Below are 22,943 nucleotides of genomic sequence, written 5' to 3' on the forward strand. Positions count from 1 at the left end.
CGTCTGAATCATAGCTCTGCGTGGACTACGGGGGAAGCTTAGAAGACGATAACCGAAGCGTTTTACATGTGGCCCCACAGAAGTATGATGAAAGTTATGTGGAATCATAAGATACGAAACGAGTTTCCGCGCAGAAATGGCGAGTATATAAATACTGGGTATTATAGTATAATTTTGAAAACTTAATAAACCATGGAATAATGTAGATAGAGAAGTAAAAATGGACACACATGCTTGGAATGACAAGGGGTTTTATTAGAACAAAAAAAAAGTTCACAAAATGTCCGATGGATAGCGCTGGACAGCTAAACGTCAGTGACTGCTACCGTGACGGGTGAGAGGTACGCCGATATGTTACAGAATCGCATCATCCCCAGCCTGGCTGATAAACGCCTGCTGGAACGTACGATATTTTTGTAGGATGGAGCTCCACCCCATATTGTTAGACGCGTGAAAGATCTCTTGCGCGCGTCGTTTGGTGATGATCGTGTGCTCAGCCGCCACTTTCGTCATGCTTGGCCTCCCAGGTCCCCAGACCTCAGTCCGTGCGCTTATTGGCTTTGGGGTTACCTGAAGTCGCAAGTTTATCGTGAACGACCGACATCTCTAGGGATGCTGAAAGACAACATCCGACGCCACTACCTCACCATAACTCCGGACATGCTTTACAGTGCTGTTCACAACATTATTCCTCGACTACAGCTATTGTTGAGGAATGATGGTGGACATATTGAGCATTTTCTGCAGAGAACATCATCTTTGCTTTTTCTTACTTTGTTATGCTAATTATTGCTATTCTGATCAGATGAGGCGCCATCTGTCGGACATTTTTTGAACTTTAGTATTTTTGTGGTTCTAATAAAACCCCATGTCATTCCAAGCACGTGTGTCAATTTGTACCTCTCTATCTACATTATTCCGTGATTTATTCAGTTTTCAAATTTATACTGACTTCTTGATCACCCGGCATATGGGAAAATTTAACGAAAAGAACAGACAGGATAATAAGACATACTAACTGCAGAGGAGCTGTAACGAGCTGTAGAGGGTAAAAACTGTAGGAGATTGAAGTACATCCAGCACATAATTGAGGACGTTTGCTGTAAATGCTACTCTGAGATGAAGATATAGAACTTGCCAGAGGAGAGGGAGTCATGGCAGATTGGTCGTATGAAACCGAATTACCGATGAGGAAAAAGAAGTGACACATGATTTTGGGAATATTTTTATATTAGTGCGGTAAGCCAGCGATATCTCGTACTGGAAAGCTGTCATGTAATACTAATTCCTTAAACCGAAAGTTATACAACTTTCACTCATTTACATTCTGAAAGTAGCCCAGCGTGCACATAACACTTCAGGGTCCAGTAGTTTTTCATAGTGTCATTTCTCCTCTGCAACATGTTAGCCGTTAGCAACGGGTTAATTCATAACAAAGACGAACGTATCCCGCGTTAACACATTTGGCAAGCCGTATCTGTCTTTTACCATACAGACTGTTGCAGGGTTTTACGTTATAGCAGCTCTATAAATTGTATTCAAAAAAGTACTTTTTCAGTGTTTGCTCTACATTGGTCTGTTCCACCTCCTTGTTTCCCAACGGATTACACAATCATTATGCGTAACTCCACCGTGAAAAATAACAATATTAACAAGACCAACACAGTTTCAGATGACAGAAAATATGATAATACTTTCTATACTGCTCAAGACGAACGGAGACCAGAACACCAATATTGGTTCAGAGGCCAACTGACAGTTGTTAGTTGTGGACTGCTGTATTAGGATTCAAAATTACTTTTGAATGACCACGACAGTTTCTTTTTCTTTGCAGTAATCATTCCTATTATGTCTGGAAATCTTTGATTACAATTTCCCGTACTTAAAGTAATCGGGGACCCCTGCTCATAAAAACGTTTTCTAAGCAACAGCATCCAGTTTCATTGCGTACATTACAACAAAATGCCGTAACTCTGCGTTCAGAATCGTTTGGCCTCGTTAGTTGCACACATTATTTATGACAGGACTGCACTCCATTCTTTGAATTGTGCATTTCACTGGAAGGCTGAAAGGTGCTCACTGATAAATCTTCCCACATAGGTTACGACATCATGTACTTAAATTTCATTGTCCAAACAAGTTTTGGTCTAGAACATTCCCCTCCTCCCTGTGGTTGAACGGCCACGTTTCTTGTTGCTTTAAGTCCTCAGCGACAACTTTTTTATCAGTTGGTTACTTTTCTTTTATACACATGTTTGGGCTTCCGATGTGCCAGCTAACCGAGTGCGTTAAAGCATAGCTTCGAGGATACGGGGAGATGTGACTGTCCCGGCCAGAATCCTCTTCGCATATCAAATACGAAGGCTGCTGAGTCGGCTTGCCTGGATATGGCTTTTAGGGGGTTTTCCATATCCAGGTAGGCACGTATCGCGTTGGTAGCAACGTCCCGCCTCAGATATGCACTGCGCAAACATTCAGAGAAGTTTCTCATACTTCAACGTAGATGTACTCAGAAGCAGAGAGGCAGGGCAGGCAGACTCTGTCCCAGCAGGAGTGTTGTCGTCAGGAATGGCACACGGCCAACTACCGCTGACATGGCCTCAATCCATATAACAATATCAGCAACGTAGGAGAAACTGGAGAGGTAAATAGAAGATATGTTTGACTTTCCGTTCCATCTTTTGTTCTGCAGAATTCTATTCTAGGTAGTTTTTCCTCCATCGTTCTCGATATTCGCTTGCCAAGTTCAGGCTTCTCTTCGTTAGCACTTCGACGACGTTTTGGTGTTTGTACAATTCTTTTAAGTCTTCATTTTTTTCTTATCCTCCATTCCATGTCATCTTCTTCACATACAAGTCCAAAAATTATCTTTAGTATACTGGTAAATTAACGAAAAGGGATTAGTTTATTAATTATCAGCATGGGAAAATACTACTCAACAAGAGTGACAGAAAAAAAATGAAAGACGTACTTTTCGTAACTACTTAATTACAGTGGTCCACAGTCCTGCTTTACAACTGAAGAACTTGATACAGCTGATGTACAATTCACCATCTCATCAGGGAACAAAATACAGCGAACAATAAAGAAATTAAAGAATAACGAGGCTTATGCTGAAGACCTGCTATACGCTGAATTTTTAAAGAATGGAGCACCGCAACTCGAATAAGAACTATGGAATTTAACTGAAACGCTCTGGAGGTAGAAACCATAACTAGGAGCGGAAAACAACATTTACACGGCTTTTATTTGTGTCCAATATCTACGGAGTAATTAGTTTACTCGATGACACTTTTAAAACCCTGTCGATTTGCCTATTAAAGAGGCTGATACCCTTAACTGGAGAACTGACTGGAGACAGGGGCACGCCACTTCACCTATTTCATTTACAAGCACCTTAGAGTAGATCGATACAGAATTTACTAAAACTAACTCACAATGCATACAATTGCAGGAGGCGAAAATTACTAGCCTTTCGTATGTTGTTGTTGTTTTTTGGGGAAGGAGACCAGACAGCGAGGTCATCGGTCTCATCGGATTAGGGAAGGATGGGGAAGGAAGTCGGCCGTGCCCTTTCAGAGGAACCATCCCGGCATTTGCCTGGAGTGATTAGGGAAATCACGGAAAACCTAAATCAGGATGGCCGGACGCGGGATTGAACCGTCGTCCTCCCGAATGCGAATCCAGTGTCTAACCACTGCGCCACCTCGCTCGGTGCCTTTCGTATGCAGATGATGTAGCAGTGATAAGTAGTTCCGAACATTACTAGTTAGAATCATGTATAACTATTACGCTGAGATTAGATGATTACGTGTAAGTGAAGAAAAGACGGAAGACCGGGTCGTAAGGAAGGAAATCAGATGTGTTGTACCTTTGGCTGTAGACAGATTCACTTTCAAGTAGTTAGGGAGTTTCACAGCAACAACCGTAGAACCTATTTACAACGGATATATAATTAGACTACCTGTTCCCCTCTGTTTCGCTCGCTTATTTATAGTTTTGTTAAGATGAATTATGCTGAGTAAGTTAGATAGTAAATTTACGAGATGTCTGTGTTACAGTGGCGTATAAAAATGTATGCAATGCCACTACCTAGTTACATAAAGGAAATGTTTCTGTGGTTTTTCTGCATATCGAATCTGAAAGCATGCATTATATTTTCCAGTTATAGTTAAAAAATGGTTCGATTCATTACATTCGCGCAGAAGTAGTGTGTTTAGTGGTTCCTCTGGCTTATCTAATACTGGATGGAGATTTTACCACCAAAGCAACACATAACAACCTTGCATTTTAATGTTTCATGCTGCCTACATTTTTGATCAATCCCCCTACGATGACTAATTCATGATTAACGTAGTCAGTAAATATATAATCAAATGGAGCTACACCAAAAGCCTCCTGCGTTCCAAATGTAAAGGTACGATTCTACGTTTGTCGTTCAGTCTTTAAATGAAGCCGTCGTTGTGAGTCTACAAGTGTCTTGGAAGCTACTAGGGATGCGTGACACTGAACGTCTAAATTGCGACTGGCTTGTGAATGTTCTAATGTCTCTGTAGCTCTTAAGGCCACCTGACGTGCTGCATCCGAGTTCGGCGGATACGAGATTGATCTAAATTTTGTTAGATTCGAGTAATTTTCACAGCTCGAGATTTCTTACAAATATACGTTACATCAGACTTACGTTTGTGAGGCTTGTAGTAATAGCTTTAAATATGGCTCTCAGGGTTCCCGTCCTTCGAGGGTGATGATGATGTTAAGGCAACGCATACATCCAAACGCGAGCGGAAGAAGAAAAGACCTGGCGGGAACTGAGCCTGGAAAACCATGATAGTGAAACAGTAACGCTGATCGGATGACCACAAGGTGTTCACGGGAATTCTAGCTCAACAAAGGGGCTGTTAAGCGACGCATGACGCTCAGCGGCTAAACTGTGATTGTTACTGTTGAATCTCCACCAAATCTCCCCAACTATGCCAGATGATGCAGCAATTCAATATTACAAACCACGAGCTCAGTGTCATTGGATCTGCACTGTCACGGAATAATCTATACATTAAGAGTCGCCAACTTTGCGCCATAGTCGTCTGCTTGCCACTGAGGTATACTATAGTTAAAAATGTCAGTAATACTCAAAAAGATACAACTTAACAAGGAATCCAGTAGTGTTTCCCAGGGTTCAAGCTATATCTATACTAAATACCGTAGGAACCTGTTCAGTCGTGATAATGTAACAGAGTGAGCTACTTTCGCAATTAACACTGGAGTTAGTGGGGAAGTGCGGATTGAACATGTTGAGAATTGAATAAACATTGTATTGATGACGTTGTATCATATTACGTGGAAGGCATCAATCAGCAAAAGCATTTCTACAAATATGATCAAGTTGAAAACTGAAAGAATAAATAACTTTTCCGGAGCAAAAATATTTTTCCCTATTTTGCGTAATATTCTTCAAATCAGTAAATACCTTGCACTACACGCTTTGTAAATTAGCCTATGTTCTTCATCAGGGTTGAAGGTGTCTCATGCCAAATGTCACGTATATCGGTGCAGTGGTTTAGTCGTGAAAACGAAACAAATATAGCTACTTTTGCATTTATATTATTAGTATGGAAGTAGGAATTGGCATGGACTAAATATGTTGACGATGGTATAAGTATTGTGTTCTTGCTACTACTCATGGATGCGCTCGCCTATGAGCAAAACGAAATAAAATTTGTGTATAGGTTCATTGGCCGGGAGACCATGGTTGGGATGTTTGGGAGCTTCGTGCAAGTCTTTCCGTTTGACTCCACGCCGGTTACTTGCACGTCGAGACTGATGATGATGGTAAGGCAACGTAAACGTCCAAACGCGAGAGGGAGAAGAAAAGACCTGGCGGGAATTGATCACGGAAAACCCTGATCGTGAAACAGTGACACTAACCAGATGACAACACGCTGTTCACGGAAACTCTAACTCAACAAAGGAGCTATAAGGTACGCATGACGCTCACCGGCTAAAGTGTGATAGTTTTGTGACTGGTATTAGTATGGAAGTGTGAATTAAACATCTAGAGGATTGTATAAACATTATAGTCATTACGTTGAATCTTACTATGTAGAACATGTTAAACATTAAAAGCATTTTCTCAACTAAGATGAAGTTCAAAAGTTTTAGAGTAAATAGCTTTTCCAAAGAAGCCGGCCAGTGTCGCCGAGCAGTTCTAGGCGCTTCAGTCTGGAACCGCGCGACAGCTACGGTCGTAGGTTCGATTCCTGCATCGGGCATGGATGTGTGTGATGTCCTTAGGTTAGTTAGGTTTAAGTGGTTCTACGTTCTAGGGGAGTGATGACCTCAGCTGTTAAGTCCCATGGTGCTCAGAGCCATTTTCCAAAGAGTAATTATTGTTCCATATTTTGGGTTATATTCTTCAAATCAATGAATATGTTGAACTACACACTTAAGTATAGTATTCTATGTTCCTCCTCAGCGTGAAAGCTATCTCCAGACCAATTTTTTTCAAAATCGGTTCAGCAGTTAAGTTGTGAAAGCGTAACAGGCAGAGTTACTTTCGCAATTATGAAATTGGCATGGATGCCTGTCTAGTAATAGTGAACAAATCACTTCTTAGATTCACCAAAAATCTAAAGAAAATAGTTTGGGACACTTTCCACTTATCTAAAAAGATATGAAGTAGAAGAAGAATTGTTCCTAACACAACAAATTATTAACTAGTACTGCTACCCTTCTGTCGCTGCCGAAAACTCAAAGAGGAATCAGTATGATAAATTTCACCCATTCGCGGAAGGAGAAGCTAGAACTCGTACGCTGATGTGCTAACGCAGGCGAACCGCTGCCACTGAGCTGTGGTTAATAGCGTGGGCTTCACCATGCGACAAGGAACGGGCTGAAGACGGCGGGCTGGCTACTTACGCGGCGCGGTGGTGGGGTCTGACTGGAGGGTTCTCGCCGAAGCCGACGACGTAGCTGCGACCGGTGTCCCCCAGGATGTAGCCGATCTGCTCCTTGGCCAGCGCCTGGTTCTCCTCCGTGTTGATGCCCAGCGCTGCTGCCTGAGAAATGTCAAGAGAATAGATATTTTAGTAACGTGTCTGTTGTTAGCCATGGGATCGTAATCTTATTTATGTAGAACTTTTGATAAGCACATTCTGGAAAGCTATTTACGAAGTAAACAATTTATTACATTATTCAGTCTAAAAAATTAATTACATTCCTGTCGATAAAAGGCATTATCCGTCAACAACTTTGTCAGCAGTAGGAATATATTTTATTTCATTTTATCTACACACATCAACAAAAGTTTTCTATCATCCCTATACAGGTATGTCCTGCAAGTGTGTCTGTTCCTGTACCGATATGTATGTTTATCCTGATGTTGTTTCTGAACATACTCCCAATTAAACGCAACATACGTAGGGCGCCGCGCTCGAATGGACTGCAGCATTTCAGTTGAAAGCAAAACATCAGAGACGTCTGTGGGACAGTAGAATGAACACCCATCATTACACGAAAGACAATTGTGGTGTCACTGCCAGACACCACACTTGCTAGGTGGTAGCTTTAAATCGGCCGCGGTACATTAGTACATGTCGGACCCGCGTGTCGCCACTGTCAGTGATCGCAGACCGAGCGCCACCACACGGCAGGTCCTGAGAGACGTACTAGCACTCGCCCCAGTTGTACGGACGACTTAGCTAGCGATGCAACACTGACGAAGCCTCGTTTATTTGCAGAGAAGATAGTTAGAATAGCCTTCAGCTAAGTCAATGGCCACGACCTAGCAAGGCGCCATAGCAATTGATAGTTATCGTATGAAGTATGTCTCACCAAGAACGATGTATACAAATGATGGATTAAAGTTAAGTATTCCAGCAGCTACGTACTTTTCTTTATAGCATTCATTCCGTATTCTGTTTCAGATCTCACGCCATCCTGCGTGAGCTTATAGCGTGCATTTCGGCCTTCCCTAGCTATATAACAACAATAGTGACCAGTCATCGGATCTGCATCACCACGTTACGAGAAGAAAGTTTGTCAGCCAGGGAAGTTGCTCCACCTGTGCTCCGGAGTCAAAGTGATGTGGCGCGGTCGTGGAATCGGTTCCAGTTTAATGTTGAGAACTTACACCGCACACGATGTCCACGTTCGACACTTGCTCATCATTATCGGTATACATGACTATCGCATGATGTGACTCTCCAGTCCAGACAAGCACGGCGAGCACGCCATAGAACATCAGAAATCCACGGAATAAGTCACAGGAGGGCTAGAAATCACACAGAATGGACTCTCCAAGATTAACGTTGGGGGTTTGGACGAAATTTGGCTCAGTTTGCATCCAGATAATCGCACACAACGTGTTGGGAAACAACTCGGTAATATCTTAAGCCTGCGACACTGTTGTCCCACATGTGCAACAAGGTGGCGTTGGAGTGATATCCTAGGGTGGCGGTTCATGAGACTACAGTATACTTCTTGTGGTTGTTGACGACCCACTCACTGACCGACGGTACAGGTACGAGAATCTGCATTCAATGGTGGGTATCGTTTGGCCAAAGTTTTGGCGACAATTTCATCTCGATGGATGATAACTCGGATGCTCATCGTGCTATTCTCATGAACACGTTCCCCTAACATGCTGGTATCACCAGAATGGAGTGACCTGCCAATACTCCGGACATGATCCCTATCGTGCATGTGTGGGATCGATTGAAACGAGCTGTTTTAGGGGGTCGACAGCGACCACATACTGTGAGTGGCTTACGCAGAATCACTATCGAGGAGTGGGACGATTTGCACCAGTGCTTTCTTTGTGATCTCATTGATCGAATGGCACGACGGATTCAAGCCTAATCCGAGCAAGGGGACGTTCCATCACTTATGGAGGTTTCTCAGGAGTGCTGTGAAACCCCCCTAAACGCACTGAAAATTAATATACATGCTTGGTTCAAAAGATATTTTTGTTTTCTGCTGCATGAATTTAGAAATAAAGAGATAATGAAAAACTTTTGTTGATGTTATTCGGACCATGATTGACTGTAGTTAAATTTCACAGCAATATATTTTCAAGAAATGGACCTCATCTCATCACACCCTAATATTAAATGGAAGACACGAATACTCTCGGCATATTGAAATAGTTACTTCATAGTCACTTTTCTAAGTGTTGCGTTCCTTGATCCAAATGGAACGGTGCTGGGCGAACATTTACTCATGTGCATTCCTGCATCTGATCTGCACACGAGGTGGTGGTTGGCTAGCGTATGAAACTTAGACACCTGCTAGTGATCGTGATGCCCCCTCAGCGTAGCAGAACTGGTTCAGGCGTTAAAGGTTATGACTAGATTTTCGTCATCGTTTACGCATTCGACCCAAGATTTGAACAACCTCCCAGCATACGCTGAATTTTAACAGAAACTAAAACGCAGTCTTGATAACCTGAACACGTTTCTTTAAAAATGGTCATCAGTTTCAATCTGTTTTAGATCATCATCAGACTCGTCGTACTCCAAACGTGCTAGGCAGAGGCGTTGACATGGAAAAGGAACCGTGTCTGAGACACGGATGTCAACCGATCTGATTGACATCCACGTCTCGTACCTACGGTTGCTGCCCTACCCCAGCAGCCGCCTTTGGATTATGGTCTGATGATTGTCTAAATCAGAGTGAAACCGGTCATCATTTCTGAAGAAATGTGTTTATGCTATCAAGACTGCTTTTTAAATTTTATTAAATATTGTTTGTAGATCTCTGCTCTTCCAACTATAATTACAAACATAAAGACGCTTAAGTGGCTCGCATCAGGTCTAGTAGCAAAAGATCCATAGGCCCGCATCTCTCTCTCTCTCTCTCTCTCTCTCTCTCTCTCTCTCTCTCCCCTCTTCTCTGCCGTCCTTTACTTGAGTAGTCTCCAAAATTGTCCAGAGAGAGTTCTTACTTCTGACTGGCCAGTCAGAATTCCCCATCCCAGGAAGCAATTCTTGTTCTATGGTAAAAGAAATACCTATTCCAATAACATTTCGAACACTGAAAGGACTGTAAAATATTGCTTCGTTTACTGATGTATCGCAGAATCTATAATGGCTATATCTCATCAAGTCATGAATCTTGCATGATTTCTTGGAGCAGCGACTCAGTGTACAATGGAGTTGTAGACCCACTTGCCAGACAAGTAGAGTCTCTTCGACGCATACAGTAGCATGGCGTTAGCCTGGAGAGATGCTTTTTTTCTCTATGTCTCGAAGCCACTCGTGTATAGTCTCAACGTAATATATTTTACAGGAAGAACATATGTCCTGTATCAGCTTACTGGTACAGAGATTATCGAATGTAGATTATTAGTTAGGTATGGGATGCCTGGTGCATTTGCTCATTCAGTACGTCCTCTCTTGCATAAGCCAGACTAACATTAAAGGTAGAATAAGATCAATCCCTTCCGCTCTACTATCTCTTCCACAGCAATGGAAAATGGGGAGAAAATAAATATGGGTAACACTTTGTCACTGGTACCGGCAGTTCACCTACATGAAATTATCGACTGGTAACAGATCAGCATATCAGAGTTATTGATAACATATTTTTTCGAATAATCATGAATACTTACCCATGAAACAACGAACACGTAAACAGTTGTGGATCACATTCTCTACAGATGAGCTCCGACACACTCACCTTGAGACAGGTCAACGCGACGTTGGCGGCCAGTCGGAGGTTCCCCCAGTCGGAGATGTAGAGCAGTTTGAGAGGGGTCCGCTGCTGCTGGTGCACCATGTACGTGCAGTGGTCGGACAGCTGCGTGGAGAACTGCTCGTCACCGGTTATCTCCGCCAGGAGTGCCTGCAGTACAGACCATAACGTTGCCCGCTAAACCATCACAGTAAAGTTACACATTTCCTGCTTCATTCAAATCGTATAATATCGTTCCCCCTTTTACACTTTTCATGAGTCATTGTAAGTCTGGATGTCATGAACTGATATAAATATATTATGACTTTTGAACACTATTAAGGTAAATACATTGTTTGTTCTACATCAAAATCTTTCATTTACTAACTATGCCTATCAGTAGTTAGTGCCTTCAGTAGTTAGAATATTTTATTTAGCTGGCAGTATTGGCGCTCGCCGTATTGCAGTAGTTCGAGTAACGAAGATTTTTGTGAGGTAAGTAGGCTGTTTAGGTTTTTATATTGGTAACGCCACGTAGCGCTATGTATGAAAATCACTGGCTGTGCTGTGTGCAGTCTGTGGCTGGTTGGCATTGTAATATTCGCTATTGTAGTGTTGGGCAGTTGGATGTGAACAGCGCGTAGCGTTGCGCAGTTGGAGGTGAGCCGCCAGCAGTGGTGGATGTGGGGAGAGAGATGGCTGAGTTTTGAGAGCGAACGATCTGGACGTGTGTCTGTCAGAAAAACGAAATTTGTAAGTCTGGATGTCATGAACTGATATAAATATATTATGACTTTTGAACACTATTAAGGTAAATACATTGTTTGTTCTACATCAAAATCTTTCATTTGCTAACTATGCCTATCAGTAGTTAGTGCCTTCAGTAGTTAGAATCTTTTATTTAGCTGGCAGTATTGGCGCTCGCTGTAGTGCAGTAGTTCGAGTAACGAAGATTTTTGTGAGGTAAGTGATTCATGAAAGGTATAGTTTACTGTTAGTCAGGGCCATTCTTTTGTAGGGATTATTGAAAGTGAGATTGCGTTGTGCTAAGAATATTGTGTGTCAGTTTAGTGTTGATCAGAATAAGTAAAGAGCGAAATGTCTTAGTACGTTCAATTCTGCTCAGCTGTTTGAAAATCAAATAACGCAAGGGGTTTATCAGCACAATCATTCATAAGTTTTTCTGAGGGGAGGTTTCACTCTCTGTCCTCACGTAAATTGATGAAACAAAACGTCATGACTACCAGCTTAGAAGTGTGTTCGTCCACATACTGTTTCGTTTCTACGTCCTGCCTATGTCTTTGGAGGTAATGTGGCGCCAGATGTCTACAGGCAGAACACACAGTTCCCGTAAATTACTGGATGCTCTTACGAGTCGTGGAGTTAGCACCCGACAGCGTCCCACATGGGTTCCATCAAGCAGATCTGGTGGGCAAGGTTCAAATGTGAGGTTTTTTATGACATTCGTCACAACACTTGAGACGCAGGCAGCTGTCTTGCTCGAAGATGTAATTGCTGGTGTGGAAGACATGAAGCATGAAGGAATGCAGATGTTTCGCAGCATTATCCGCGTTGTCCGCAGGTGTCATGGTGCCGTCCACCAGTAAGACAGCTCTCATGGAATCACAGGTGAATATCCTCCACAGCAATTTACTGCTCCATCTGTCCTTCTGTCCGAAGCACAGTGCATACATCGAGCCGTCGTTCGCCTGGATGACGATGCATCCGAGCAAGGAAATCGACCTAGTATAACAACACACTTATTTCATCCGACCAGGCAACAGGCTTTCACTGATCCACGTCCTCGATCACCTCCTGCTAATTATAATCATAACTGAAGATGGCTCTGAGTCAAGAAGAGAATCTCAGGGGGCATCTGCTGTGGAACCCCGTGTTCAACAATGTATGTAGAACGATATGCTCCAAAAGAACTGTGCTTCCAGCGGCTTTGTGCTCTGTCGTAGATGTTGTCAGATGTGGCACAGATCGCCATCTACCCTGATTTACAAACCGGGCCAGCCTCCGACCTCCACTTTCTGGACGTCCAACATCTCGCTGCCTACTCGTGGGTTCACTGTCCTCAAATAACTGTCCACAGATGCTCAAATCCGTAACATACGAACAACCGACCAACTCCGTTGTCATCGAAATGATCGTTCCCAAGCGACAGGCCTCAATGTGTTCTTTGTAAAAGTCGCTTATGTAGCTGAATTTTCCCAGTTTCAGCTAGTATTGTAGCGAGAATTGATCTCCAATCGCCTCTAGTCCGCCTTTATACTTTCCTTCCCACGACACATGCCTGCAACGCCACCTATCGGCATTCTGTGTCTCAATCGGAGATGGTTATAAGGTTTTGGCTTCTGAGTGTTTATCAGTATGTGCTCATGATTTTCCATTAGAAAATGCCTTACACCCAACTCAATTACCTATTTATACCTCATCCTATTATCTTCAGTGCTATTTCATTGTGCTACTACTTACTGCCTGAAGCAATCTGGAAACCTACCCCACCCGGCTAGTCGCGTGGTCTAATGAGCTGCTTCCGAGCGGAAGGACGTGCCGGTCCCCAGCACGAATCCTCCCGGCATATTAGTGTCGAGATCCGGTGTCCCGGCCAGCCTTTGGATTGTTTTTAAGGCGGTTTTCATCTGCCTCGGCGAATGGGGGCTGGCTCTTTTTCCGCCTCAGTTCACTATGTCGGCGATTCCTGCCAAACACTGTTTCCAAGTACGCGTATACAATAATTACTGTATCACGCAAACATTGGGGTTACACTCATCTGTATGAGACGTTCCCGGGGGTGGAGGGGAGGAGGGATCCACTGGGGACCGAGCCGCACAATAACCCTAGTTTCAGTGAGGGCGGTAACGGGGCTGGGAGGGGGGGGGGGGGGTGGACACCTTTGCCCTGTTGTGGAGTTATGAACCACTGTGGGCTACAGTGGGACGAAGCCTCTTCGTCATTTCTAGGTCCCGGGTTCAATACACAATACAATACACAATCTGGAAACACTGTGACCCTTTCTGCTGTGACCTGTTTCTACAAATGCGTACAAACCTTCAGGCGGAAACGACGTGTTATGTATTTTCATACGATAACTTATATGTCCGTGCGTTGTTTTTCTATTGACCCTAACTTCAAGTCGAACATAGGATTCACCTCAGGTCCGTAAAAGTTAAAACTCCATTTTATGTCTCCCACCAGCAAATGCTTGGTAGAGAAAGAGCACATCCGCCTAACATGTGACAAAAAGTCAAACGCTTTACCAAAAACAATTACCGTCGTTGATACCAGCGGACATTAACAAAGACTTTTAATAAGGTGCTTCAGTTGTTTAACTGCACTCGACCTTTCGGCAGAGATTTCCTCTGTCATTATCATGTGGTAGACTGACAGACAACTACTTGATAATGGCAAGGAGATCTCTGCTAGAAACTCGTGAGCAGTCAACCATTTGACCCAGCTCGAAACCTAAGAATATTTTATTAATGGATAACACCACCAGAGCATGCAATTTTACACAAAGACTTTTATCTGCAGAGAGCATATATTTCGTAGCAATTCGGAAATAAAGAAAATCATAATTCTCAATTATGTCCAAAAAAAAAAGGCAATTTTGCTGTCACCAGTACAAGAATGAATAACACATGCAACTGCGATATCACTAGTTGATTGACAAAAGTAAAGAACGCAAAAATATGAACTAATGTACCATATTCATAGGGAAACGAAAAGGAAGTTCTGAAAGCCTGTAGCTGTAGCACAGTATTGTATGGAAGTGAAATGTGGGTCACTGGAAATCCGGAGAAAAAATAAATGGAAACGTGTGAAATCTGTTCAGGCAGCGTATAGGATAATGTCTTTGACAACCTCTGGAGTTTCTACAGGTGAATAACTCATCATTTAAAAAAAAAAAAAAGAAATAACTTTGTCCGAAGAGACCATGAAGGCGCAATGGTGCCGACGACCTCCGTGTCACCCTTAGCGCACAGGCGTCACTGGATGCGGATAGTTATTTTCAAGGCAGAAATGTAACGGAAAAGCTCTGTGTAAATATACCTTCAGAAGGGAGGGATATATCAACCAAGGATCGTAATACGGCATATGCTGAAAAACGACAAACACACAATCAAAGAAGACAAATGTCAGAAGTTATCGATAAAGAATATTAATTACCAAACCAAAACATGAGTAAGCGCGTGTTATCTCTATCCCCCTAAGACTGTATGGTGACAGTAGTTGTCTACGGGCGAGCGACTCCTTTCGGATGACGACGGATTATGCTTTTTGATGAGCACAGTCCTACCTACCGATGGTTTAAATGTCCTGCCACAGCGCTTTCGTTGCATTTACCCCTAGGGTGTCCATCTGCAGAAATATCGATGGTTGTCGAAAACGTTACACAACTTTGGTCCCGTAAGGTGTTTGAACATTTTAATCATTGGGAAAAATTTAAGTTTCAAATTTAAAATATGATACTATCGAAGAACTTTATGAATTAAGGACAGGTACTAGAAAGAAGAGGTGAGGAAAGTAGCCTACATGAGGCTTTTATCAGAATGCGTGACAAAGTCGTGGAACATCTGTTACAGCATGCAGGAACAGTTGTAGCGCTGGAAAGAGCAGTAGCGCGGGAAAACAGTATGACAAGACAAAAACTATAACATGTTGAAACGATTATAGAGACTGTCTGGAATAGCAGCTACGAAGAAGGTGAAAGTTTAGCACAAAATAGAAGAAAATGGAATACTACATCGAAACAGACGGAATAATGATCACTGAGAAACGAACCTGATATAATTTGCTGGAAAAAGTGCGTTTCCAGCCCACCTAAGGGCTTTACTTTTAATTGTTCATATTTTTGCGTTGGTAATCACTGGGAATTGATAGAAGTCCGCCTTTGGGGCAGGTTTTTCAAATTTCAGTTCAACCTGAAATGCATAAGATTGACTTTATTTCTGCCTAAAGCAAATACCTTACTGGGGGTATAACATGCGTGTTGCACACTGGGTAAAAATTTGAACATTATATTGCAAAAATCCGTTGTTTGCTTCAACAGAGAGAATGAGAGACCTATTACCACTGATAGCGTATATTCTGAGTAGCTCGCGAAAAATAATAAGTGTTCGTGATAAAAAAAATTACACTATATAAACCTACATTTCATATGGCACAGTGTCTGTGTGTCGAAGGTCTGCCTGTTGTTCTCTAGTGTAACTGATATGTATCAAGTGTTACTTACAACTCTTGATTTGTTTGTAGAAATTTCTAGTAGAATATAAACTTTTAGTCTTTTGAAAACTTTACCACAATGCCCATTGTCTTCTGGTCGTAGCTGAAGTAGCTGGAGATGTACTGTAGCTGGAACTCCTCGAAGAGCTCCAGGGCTCTCTGTAGGTACGTGTTGTCCCCAGTGGCCTTGTAGACCCACACGTAGGCCCACACTAGTTCGTCAGTGTAGCCGGAAGTCCTGCAATAAGCGCTACAGCTACACACTGGTATTTATCGGCACGGAGCTCCCATCCACGAAGTTCCCACGTACGCTAGTACATCTGAAATACGAAATTGACCCGAGAGGAAAGCGCGTACCTTAGCTTTATAACATCTTACAGTCAATTAAAATCCAAACTGCGCGGGAAGTATCAGTGCGCTGGTCTCATGGCAGTGTAACTGAATGCGGACATTTCTAATGGCGCGCCTGGAGCTCTTTCTGTTGCCGTGCGGCTGCAGACGAACTATTGTAAAGGGCTGCATTCAGCTGCAATGAAGAAGGGTCACTGGACATGCGCACGGATACTCCTCCGCGGTTTGCGCTGCCACAGCCGCTACGCTGGAGCTGCATATTTAAGGTGCACCCACACTTGCGAACTGAGTGGTCACAAGTAAGCATGTTTCTCACGAGCACACTGCTCACAAAGGTGCACGTTTCTCACGAGTCTCTTGTGAGCACTTGTAAGTTTTTCCAATGAGCACAAACTGGCGGCCATTCTCAGCATGGTGGATCGCGCTGCGCGCTCACACGTGGCCCGCAGGGGCGAGCTATGTGCCTGACAGTACGCTCGGTGGAGGCTCTCTGCATCACTGTTTTCCCTAGCAGTTCATTAGCTGCTTCCGACCACGTGGGTCCCAACGTATGATATACAATTTGAACGACAGTGCCACTTCGCCCTAGCAGCGTACGGACCAGACCGTAGACTATATACACCGCTTTGACGCACTAAGAAGTTGCTGTTGTTGTGGTCTTCAGTCCAGACGCTGGTTTGATGCAGCTCTCCATGCTACTCCATCCTGTGCAAGCTTCTTCATCTCCCAGTACCTACTGCAACTTACATCCTTCTGAATCTGTTTAGTGTATTCATCTCTTGGTCTCCCTCTACGATTTTTACCCTCCACGCTGCCCTCCAATACTAAATTCTTGATCCCTTGATGCCTCAGAATATGCCCTACCAACCGATCCCTTCCTCTAGTCAAGTTGTGCCACAAATTTCTCTTCTCTCCAATTCTATACAGTACCTCCTCATTAGTTATGTGATCTACCCATCTAATCTTCAGCATTCTTCTGTAGCACCATATTTCGAAAGCTTCTATTCTCTTCTTGTCTAAACTATTTATCGTCTATGTTTCACATCCATACATGGCTACACCCATACAAATACTTTCAGAAACGACTGCCTGACACTTAAATCGATACTCGATGTTAACAAATTTCTCTCCTTCAGAAATTCTTTCCTTGCCATTGCCAGTCTACATTTTATATCCTCTCTACTTCAACCATCATCAGATATTTTGCTCCCCATATAGAAAAACTCATTTACTACTTTAAGTATCTCATTTCCTAATCTAATTCCCGCAGCATCACCTGATTTAATTCGACTACATTCCACTATGCTCGTTTTGCTTTTGTTGATGTTCACCTTATATCCTCCTTTCAAGACACCACTAAGAAGTAAGGGCACCATTTATTGGCCTATTCAGCGGAACATAAATTGTCGTCTGCTCATATACGTTTCAGTTCCTAATCACTTGAGGCCAATGCCAATACGCCCTTTCCATGATGCCACAGCGGTGTTCCACAACCTCTCTCGCACAGAGTTAGTAATCACTGGTACACCTACACCGCTGTTTGCAATATAAAGCTGTTCAGATGATTTGAGATAGGGTATATGTAGCACCGTCGTTTGAAGGAATCGTGATGTGGTGCACTCTGTGAGAATAAAAGCCCATAAACTAGTAGACAGCTATATCTGAATCATGCACTAATTTGTGCATGTGCAAATAAATACGCCAACACAAAGATCATATATGTCTCATCTGCGCCGGCCTATGTGGCCGAGCGGTTCTAGGCGCTTCAGTCTGGAACTGCGCGACCGCTACGGTCGCATGTTCGAATCCTGCCTCGGGCATGGAAGTGTGTGATGTCCTTAGGTTAGTTAGGTTTAAGTAGTTCTAAGTTCTAGGGGACTGATGACCTCAGATGTTAAGTCCCATAGTGCTCAGAGCCATTTGAGCCGTATCTCATCTGTAGAAAATTTCAGAACATTCGTCGATGAGGACGTACCGCGTGGCTATAATTAAACTTTCGCAACTTGAGCCAGTGTAGAGGAAAATTTTATGGGTACCCAACGTTGTAGAAATGGTGCTCAGACTGTGTGCTGTAGGATTTACGTTGTTGGTAGTCTTAGCATCATTACATGTTGGTACTAATATGGCGACGTAGGGCTGAAACGCAGGCATCAGTGTGTGATACAGCTGCGGACAGTTAACATGAATGTGGACAATGTGAGCAGGTCTTTACTCGTAAGGATTTTTTGTCAAAACAGCAGCAGTAGTGTTGCTGCTCTTATCGAACATCGATGCATTAAGGAAATCTGGTAAGGCCCTCTTTCCACACCAGGGTTGAAGAGCATTATTCTTGGGAGAGGCCAAGGGCCAACATCACCACGAATTTCTGAAGTAGTTCCTGTTGCCATGGCTGAGAAGGTGGATGAAGTGTGTCACCTTCAAGCACTGCACGTGCTGTGTAACGACAGCTGAACATTTCATGGTTTAGCACTCGAAAGTGCTGCGAACAGTTGTGAAATGGTGGTCGTCACAATGAGCAACGTTGTTACCTGAAACTGAAACATGGTATTCAATTAACAAATGTTACCCTCCCAGGTGAAAATGACAATGCCTGTCTTTCAATGGTTTATCCCTCATTTTTCTTCCGCGTGTCCGCAAATGTTTCCACAGAGTTTCCTTGTCTTATGAACACGTGTTTCTAATGGGAACACTCTTAAGTAGAGAACGTTTAATCATAACCAAACTGTATAATTGATGTAATATGGACTTTCATGGAAACGTTACAAGCTCGAATTCACTGCCCGAGAATCCAAGAGTAAGTAAAACGGAGCTGATGTTCTACACATGAAATTTACAATGGTCTTCCCTTCAATTCTTCATGCACCTTTGACAGCTATCCTCTTCTACACACCCTGTGAGTATGTTCACTTTTTGAATTTATGGTCTTTCTGCTGCAGATGCTGCTTCTGTTGCTGACATATCGCTTCAGTCGGCAAGAGAGTATATGCAACGAATCGCACTTAGAGGTAGTGCTTCTCATGACGAATCAGACAAACCATATTGTCCGATTAATAATACAGCTTACGAATATGTCACTTAAGCATTGCGTCAATCTCATTGCCAGAGACAGGATTATCTCATGTTTGATGATGCAGAATTATGTAGATCAGAATGATTCTCACGCCTAATGTTGGAGAATGGTGTGGATGTAACAGAAACACAGGTGACTCAAGCTAAGGACGATGCAGATAGAAAAGAAAAAGTAAATAGCTATACCATCCCTAGGACAAATAATGATTAGTAATTACCACATATATCAAGATACAAAAAAATAAATTTCAAATTAACACATGAAGATAGATTAGGGAAGATACTTCACTTGACCTGATAATGTCACGGCGTTTAATGTCTACAAAAATCCGAGAACTAACAGCGTCATTCGCACAATAAGGTTTTGCCATGAGCTTGGGGTGTAGTCGTCCCCAGCTGAGTGGTCAGTGTACATCGCTGCCATGTGGAGGAACCAAAATTGACTCTGAGTACTGACGAGGATTTTTGCTTGGTAAGATGTCTGGTATGGGTTGCACGTAACCTCGTGATACCAATTGAGGAGCGAGTTGGTTGAAATTTAGCAGCCTCAAAGTCTAAAAATTCGTCAAAACGGTCAAATGTACTGTGTGCCGACCGCATGTCCCTCCACATCGCACCTGCAGAAGTTCACACGGCATTCGATCGGCATCCTTGGGTCTTCAAGACATACGCGACGTTTTTATTGTACAGTAATGATTTTAAGAACCATAGCCCTATGTAGGGATATGCGGAAGAAGATGAAACTGGAGTTTGCCTTTAGGGACTGGCTGGATATGGAAAATTTCAGCATCATCCACAATTCTAAACATCTGGGCACGTTTAGATCTGGCAGATTTGAAAAGAATTATTGTGCTGTTCTCTGCAGATTGTCCACGTCCACGGTCAGTAATGACAGTTTGACACAAAGCAAAGTTCTGACGTCATTAACGCACAGTCAACACAAACCAGTAATCATCCAGTATGCCTCAATGAAACTTTCAACGTGCAGAGTGACACCAGTGTAAGGAGGGAATAGGTCTCCAGTGGGGCTCTCCAGACGCAGCCTATTTTGACAGATTTGTGAGTGCTCTAACGGTTCATACCACGTGATTTCGAGGTCTATATATAACTGGATACGCACAGAAGTATAGTGAATTCTATTGCCCATTATTAGTAAGCACACAGTGACAAAAGAACTGAAGATCTATTTTTCACTGAGGGTTACTACACTTGTAATACCTTATCGCTATACGAGGCGTGTTGTTTAAATAAGTACCGTTTTAAAATTAAAAAAAGATTTGCTAAGATATATCAATAATTTTATTTTTACATGAAAGCCTGTACCTTAATCTACTTTTCTACATAATCTCCGTCAATACTGAGGCACTTGTCATAATGTTGTACCAGTTTCTGAATACCCTCCTCACAGAAGTCTGCCGCCTGACTTGTTAACCGCTGCATCACCACTGTTTTGACTTCGTCATCGTCTTGAAGACGCTGACCACCCAGGCATTTCTTCAAGACGAAACATGGGTGGCCTACGTCACACCAGAATCAAAGCAACCGCCCATGGATTGGCGGCATTCAGATTCACCCAGAAAAGTGAACTTTAAGCAAACAATTTCTGCCCGGAAAATCATGTGCACAGTTTTTTGGGACAGAGAAGGAGTACTGGTTGTGAAATTTCTGCCTCGTAATGAGACTATCATTGCAGCAGCTTCCTGTAAGACATTGCACAATCTGCGCCGTTCAATTCAGAACAAAAGACGTGGCAAGTTGAGAAGGGCATCGTTTTGCTGCAAGACAATGTCCGTCCGCATGTGGCGAATCAGACCAAAGATCTCATCACATCTTTTCGATGGGAAACTCTAGATCATCCAGATCTTACGCCCAGTGACTACCATCTGTTCCTGCACTTAAAGAAACACCTGGGCGGTCAGCGCCTTCATGACGAAGTCAAAAAAGTGACGGTGCAGAGGTTAACAAGTCAGGCGGCAGACTTCTATGAGGAGGGTGTTCAAAAACTGGTACAACATTATGACAAGTGCCTCAATATTGACGGAAATTATGTAGAAAAGTAGATTAAGGTACAGGCTTTCATGTAAAAATAAAATTATTGAGATATCTTAGCAAGTCTTTTATTTTTAATTTCAAAACGGTACTTACTTAAAAAACACGCTTCGTACATCATTATGAGAGATCAGTTACTATAAATGTGACACTGCTGTCCAAAGTAGCAATTTTTGTTTACGACAGGCCCCAAATGCCAGCTGCGCCATCAACGGAACTTAATTCCAATGCAATTCGCAGAATGTCATATCGACTAACGAGTAGAAGATGGTCGCGAGGAACAAGGTGACGAGAGGACTCACGTGTAAAACTGGCCCATTTCTGGGATGGAGTCTGTGCAGAGCGCCCTGTAGGTGTCGGCGAAGTTGAGCAGCTCGATGGCGGCGTTGAGCAGAGTGGCCGAGTACTCGGCGTCCACCGACTGGAACACGATGGACGCCGACGCCAGCGCCGCCGCCGCCTCCCCGGCGGCGTCCGTTCCTGCAACGACACCAACCGACAACCCGTCCTGAGCCCCTGTCACTGGTGCAAGGGATTCACAGTCCCGACCCCTTCCAGGATAACCTGGTTTTTCGATTACTGGTTATACCTCTGCAGAATATTGGAGAAGCCAATGAAACAAACGAAAGCTACAAAAGAACCGCAACAAATACATTTCGATACTTACATTTGTCAGACTTCAAGAAGAATAGAATATAATAATTCCAATCCCAAAGAAAGCAGGTGTTGACAGATGTGAAAATTACCGAACTATCAGTTTAATAAATCACGGCTGCAAAATACTAACGCGAATTCATTACAGACGAATGGAAAAACTAGTAGAAGCCGACATCGGGGAAGATCAGTTGGATTCCGTAGAAATATTGGAACACGTGAGTCAATACTGACCCTACGACTTATCTTAGAAGCTAGATTAAGGAAAGGAAAACCTACGTTTCTAGCATTTTTAGACTTAGAGGAAGCTTTTGACAATGTTGACTGGAATACTCTCTTTCAAATTCTGAAAGTGGCAGGGGTAAAATACAGGGAGGGAAACGCTATTTACAATTTGTATAGAAACCAAATGGCAGTTATAAATCACTAAAAAATCATATTTTTTGTTACTTTTGACTATATTATTTCCTTTCCTGACCCAGTATTTGTTTAATTGTGATTAAAGACTGTACAAACGAGATAGTTCAAGCCCGCCGGGGTAGCCGAGAGCGCTAACGTGCTGCTTCCTGGAGTCGGGTAGGCGCGCTGGCCCCCGATCGAATCCGCCCGGTGGATTAACGACGAAGGCCGATGTGCTGGCCAACCTGGATGTGGTTTTTAGGCGGTTTGCCACATCCTGCTAGGTGAATACCGGGCTAGTCCCCATGTTCCGCCTCAGTTACACGGCTTGCAGACATCTGAACACATTCGCACTATTCCATGGGTTACACTCAATGCAGACACTTGGGGCACACTCATTCCGTCCCAGGGGGTACGGGGTGGCGGCAGGAAGGGCATCCGGCCACCCCTGAAACATGTACATGCCACATCCGATTAGCAATGGCTGACCCTGCGTAACTGCGGAACAAGGCTCAAGCGAT

General features: G+C 43.2%; 1 protein-coding gene across 1 annotated transcript in view; it reads right to left on the reverse strand.

The window, feature by feature from the left end:
* The window catches only part of LOC126416235 (endoglucanase A-like), a 35,264-nt gene that overhangs the window by 476 nt on the left and 11,845 nt on the right, over positions 1-22,943 (reverse strand). The window contains exons 4-7 of the mRNA XM_050083846.1: positions 21,672-21,849; positions 15,976-16,138; positions 10,675-10,839; positions 6,916-7,055 (exon numbers count right to left, since the gene is read on the reverse strand). Of these exons, the coding sequence (XP_049939803.1) occupies positions 6,916-7,055; positions 10,675-10,839; positions 15,976-16,138; positions 21,672-21,849 (646 nt within the window). The remainder of the gene's footprint in view (positions 1-6,915; positions 7,056-10,674; positions 10,840-15,975; positions 16,139-21,671; positions 21,850-22,943) is intronic.

Source organism: Schistocerca serialis, chromosome 8, assembly GCF_023864345.2.
Source record: "Schistocerca serialis cubense isolate TAMUIC-IGC-003099 chromosome 8, iqSchSeri2.2, whole genome shotgun sequence".
NCBI lineage: Eukaryota > Metazoa > Arthropoda > Insecta > Orthoptera > Acrididae > Schistocerca > Schistocerca serialis.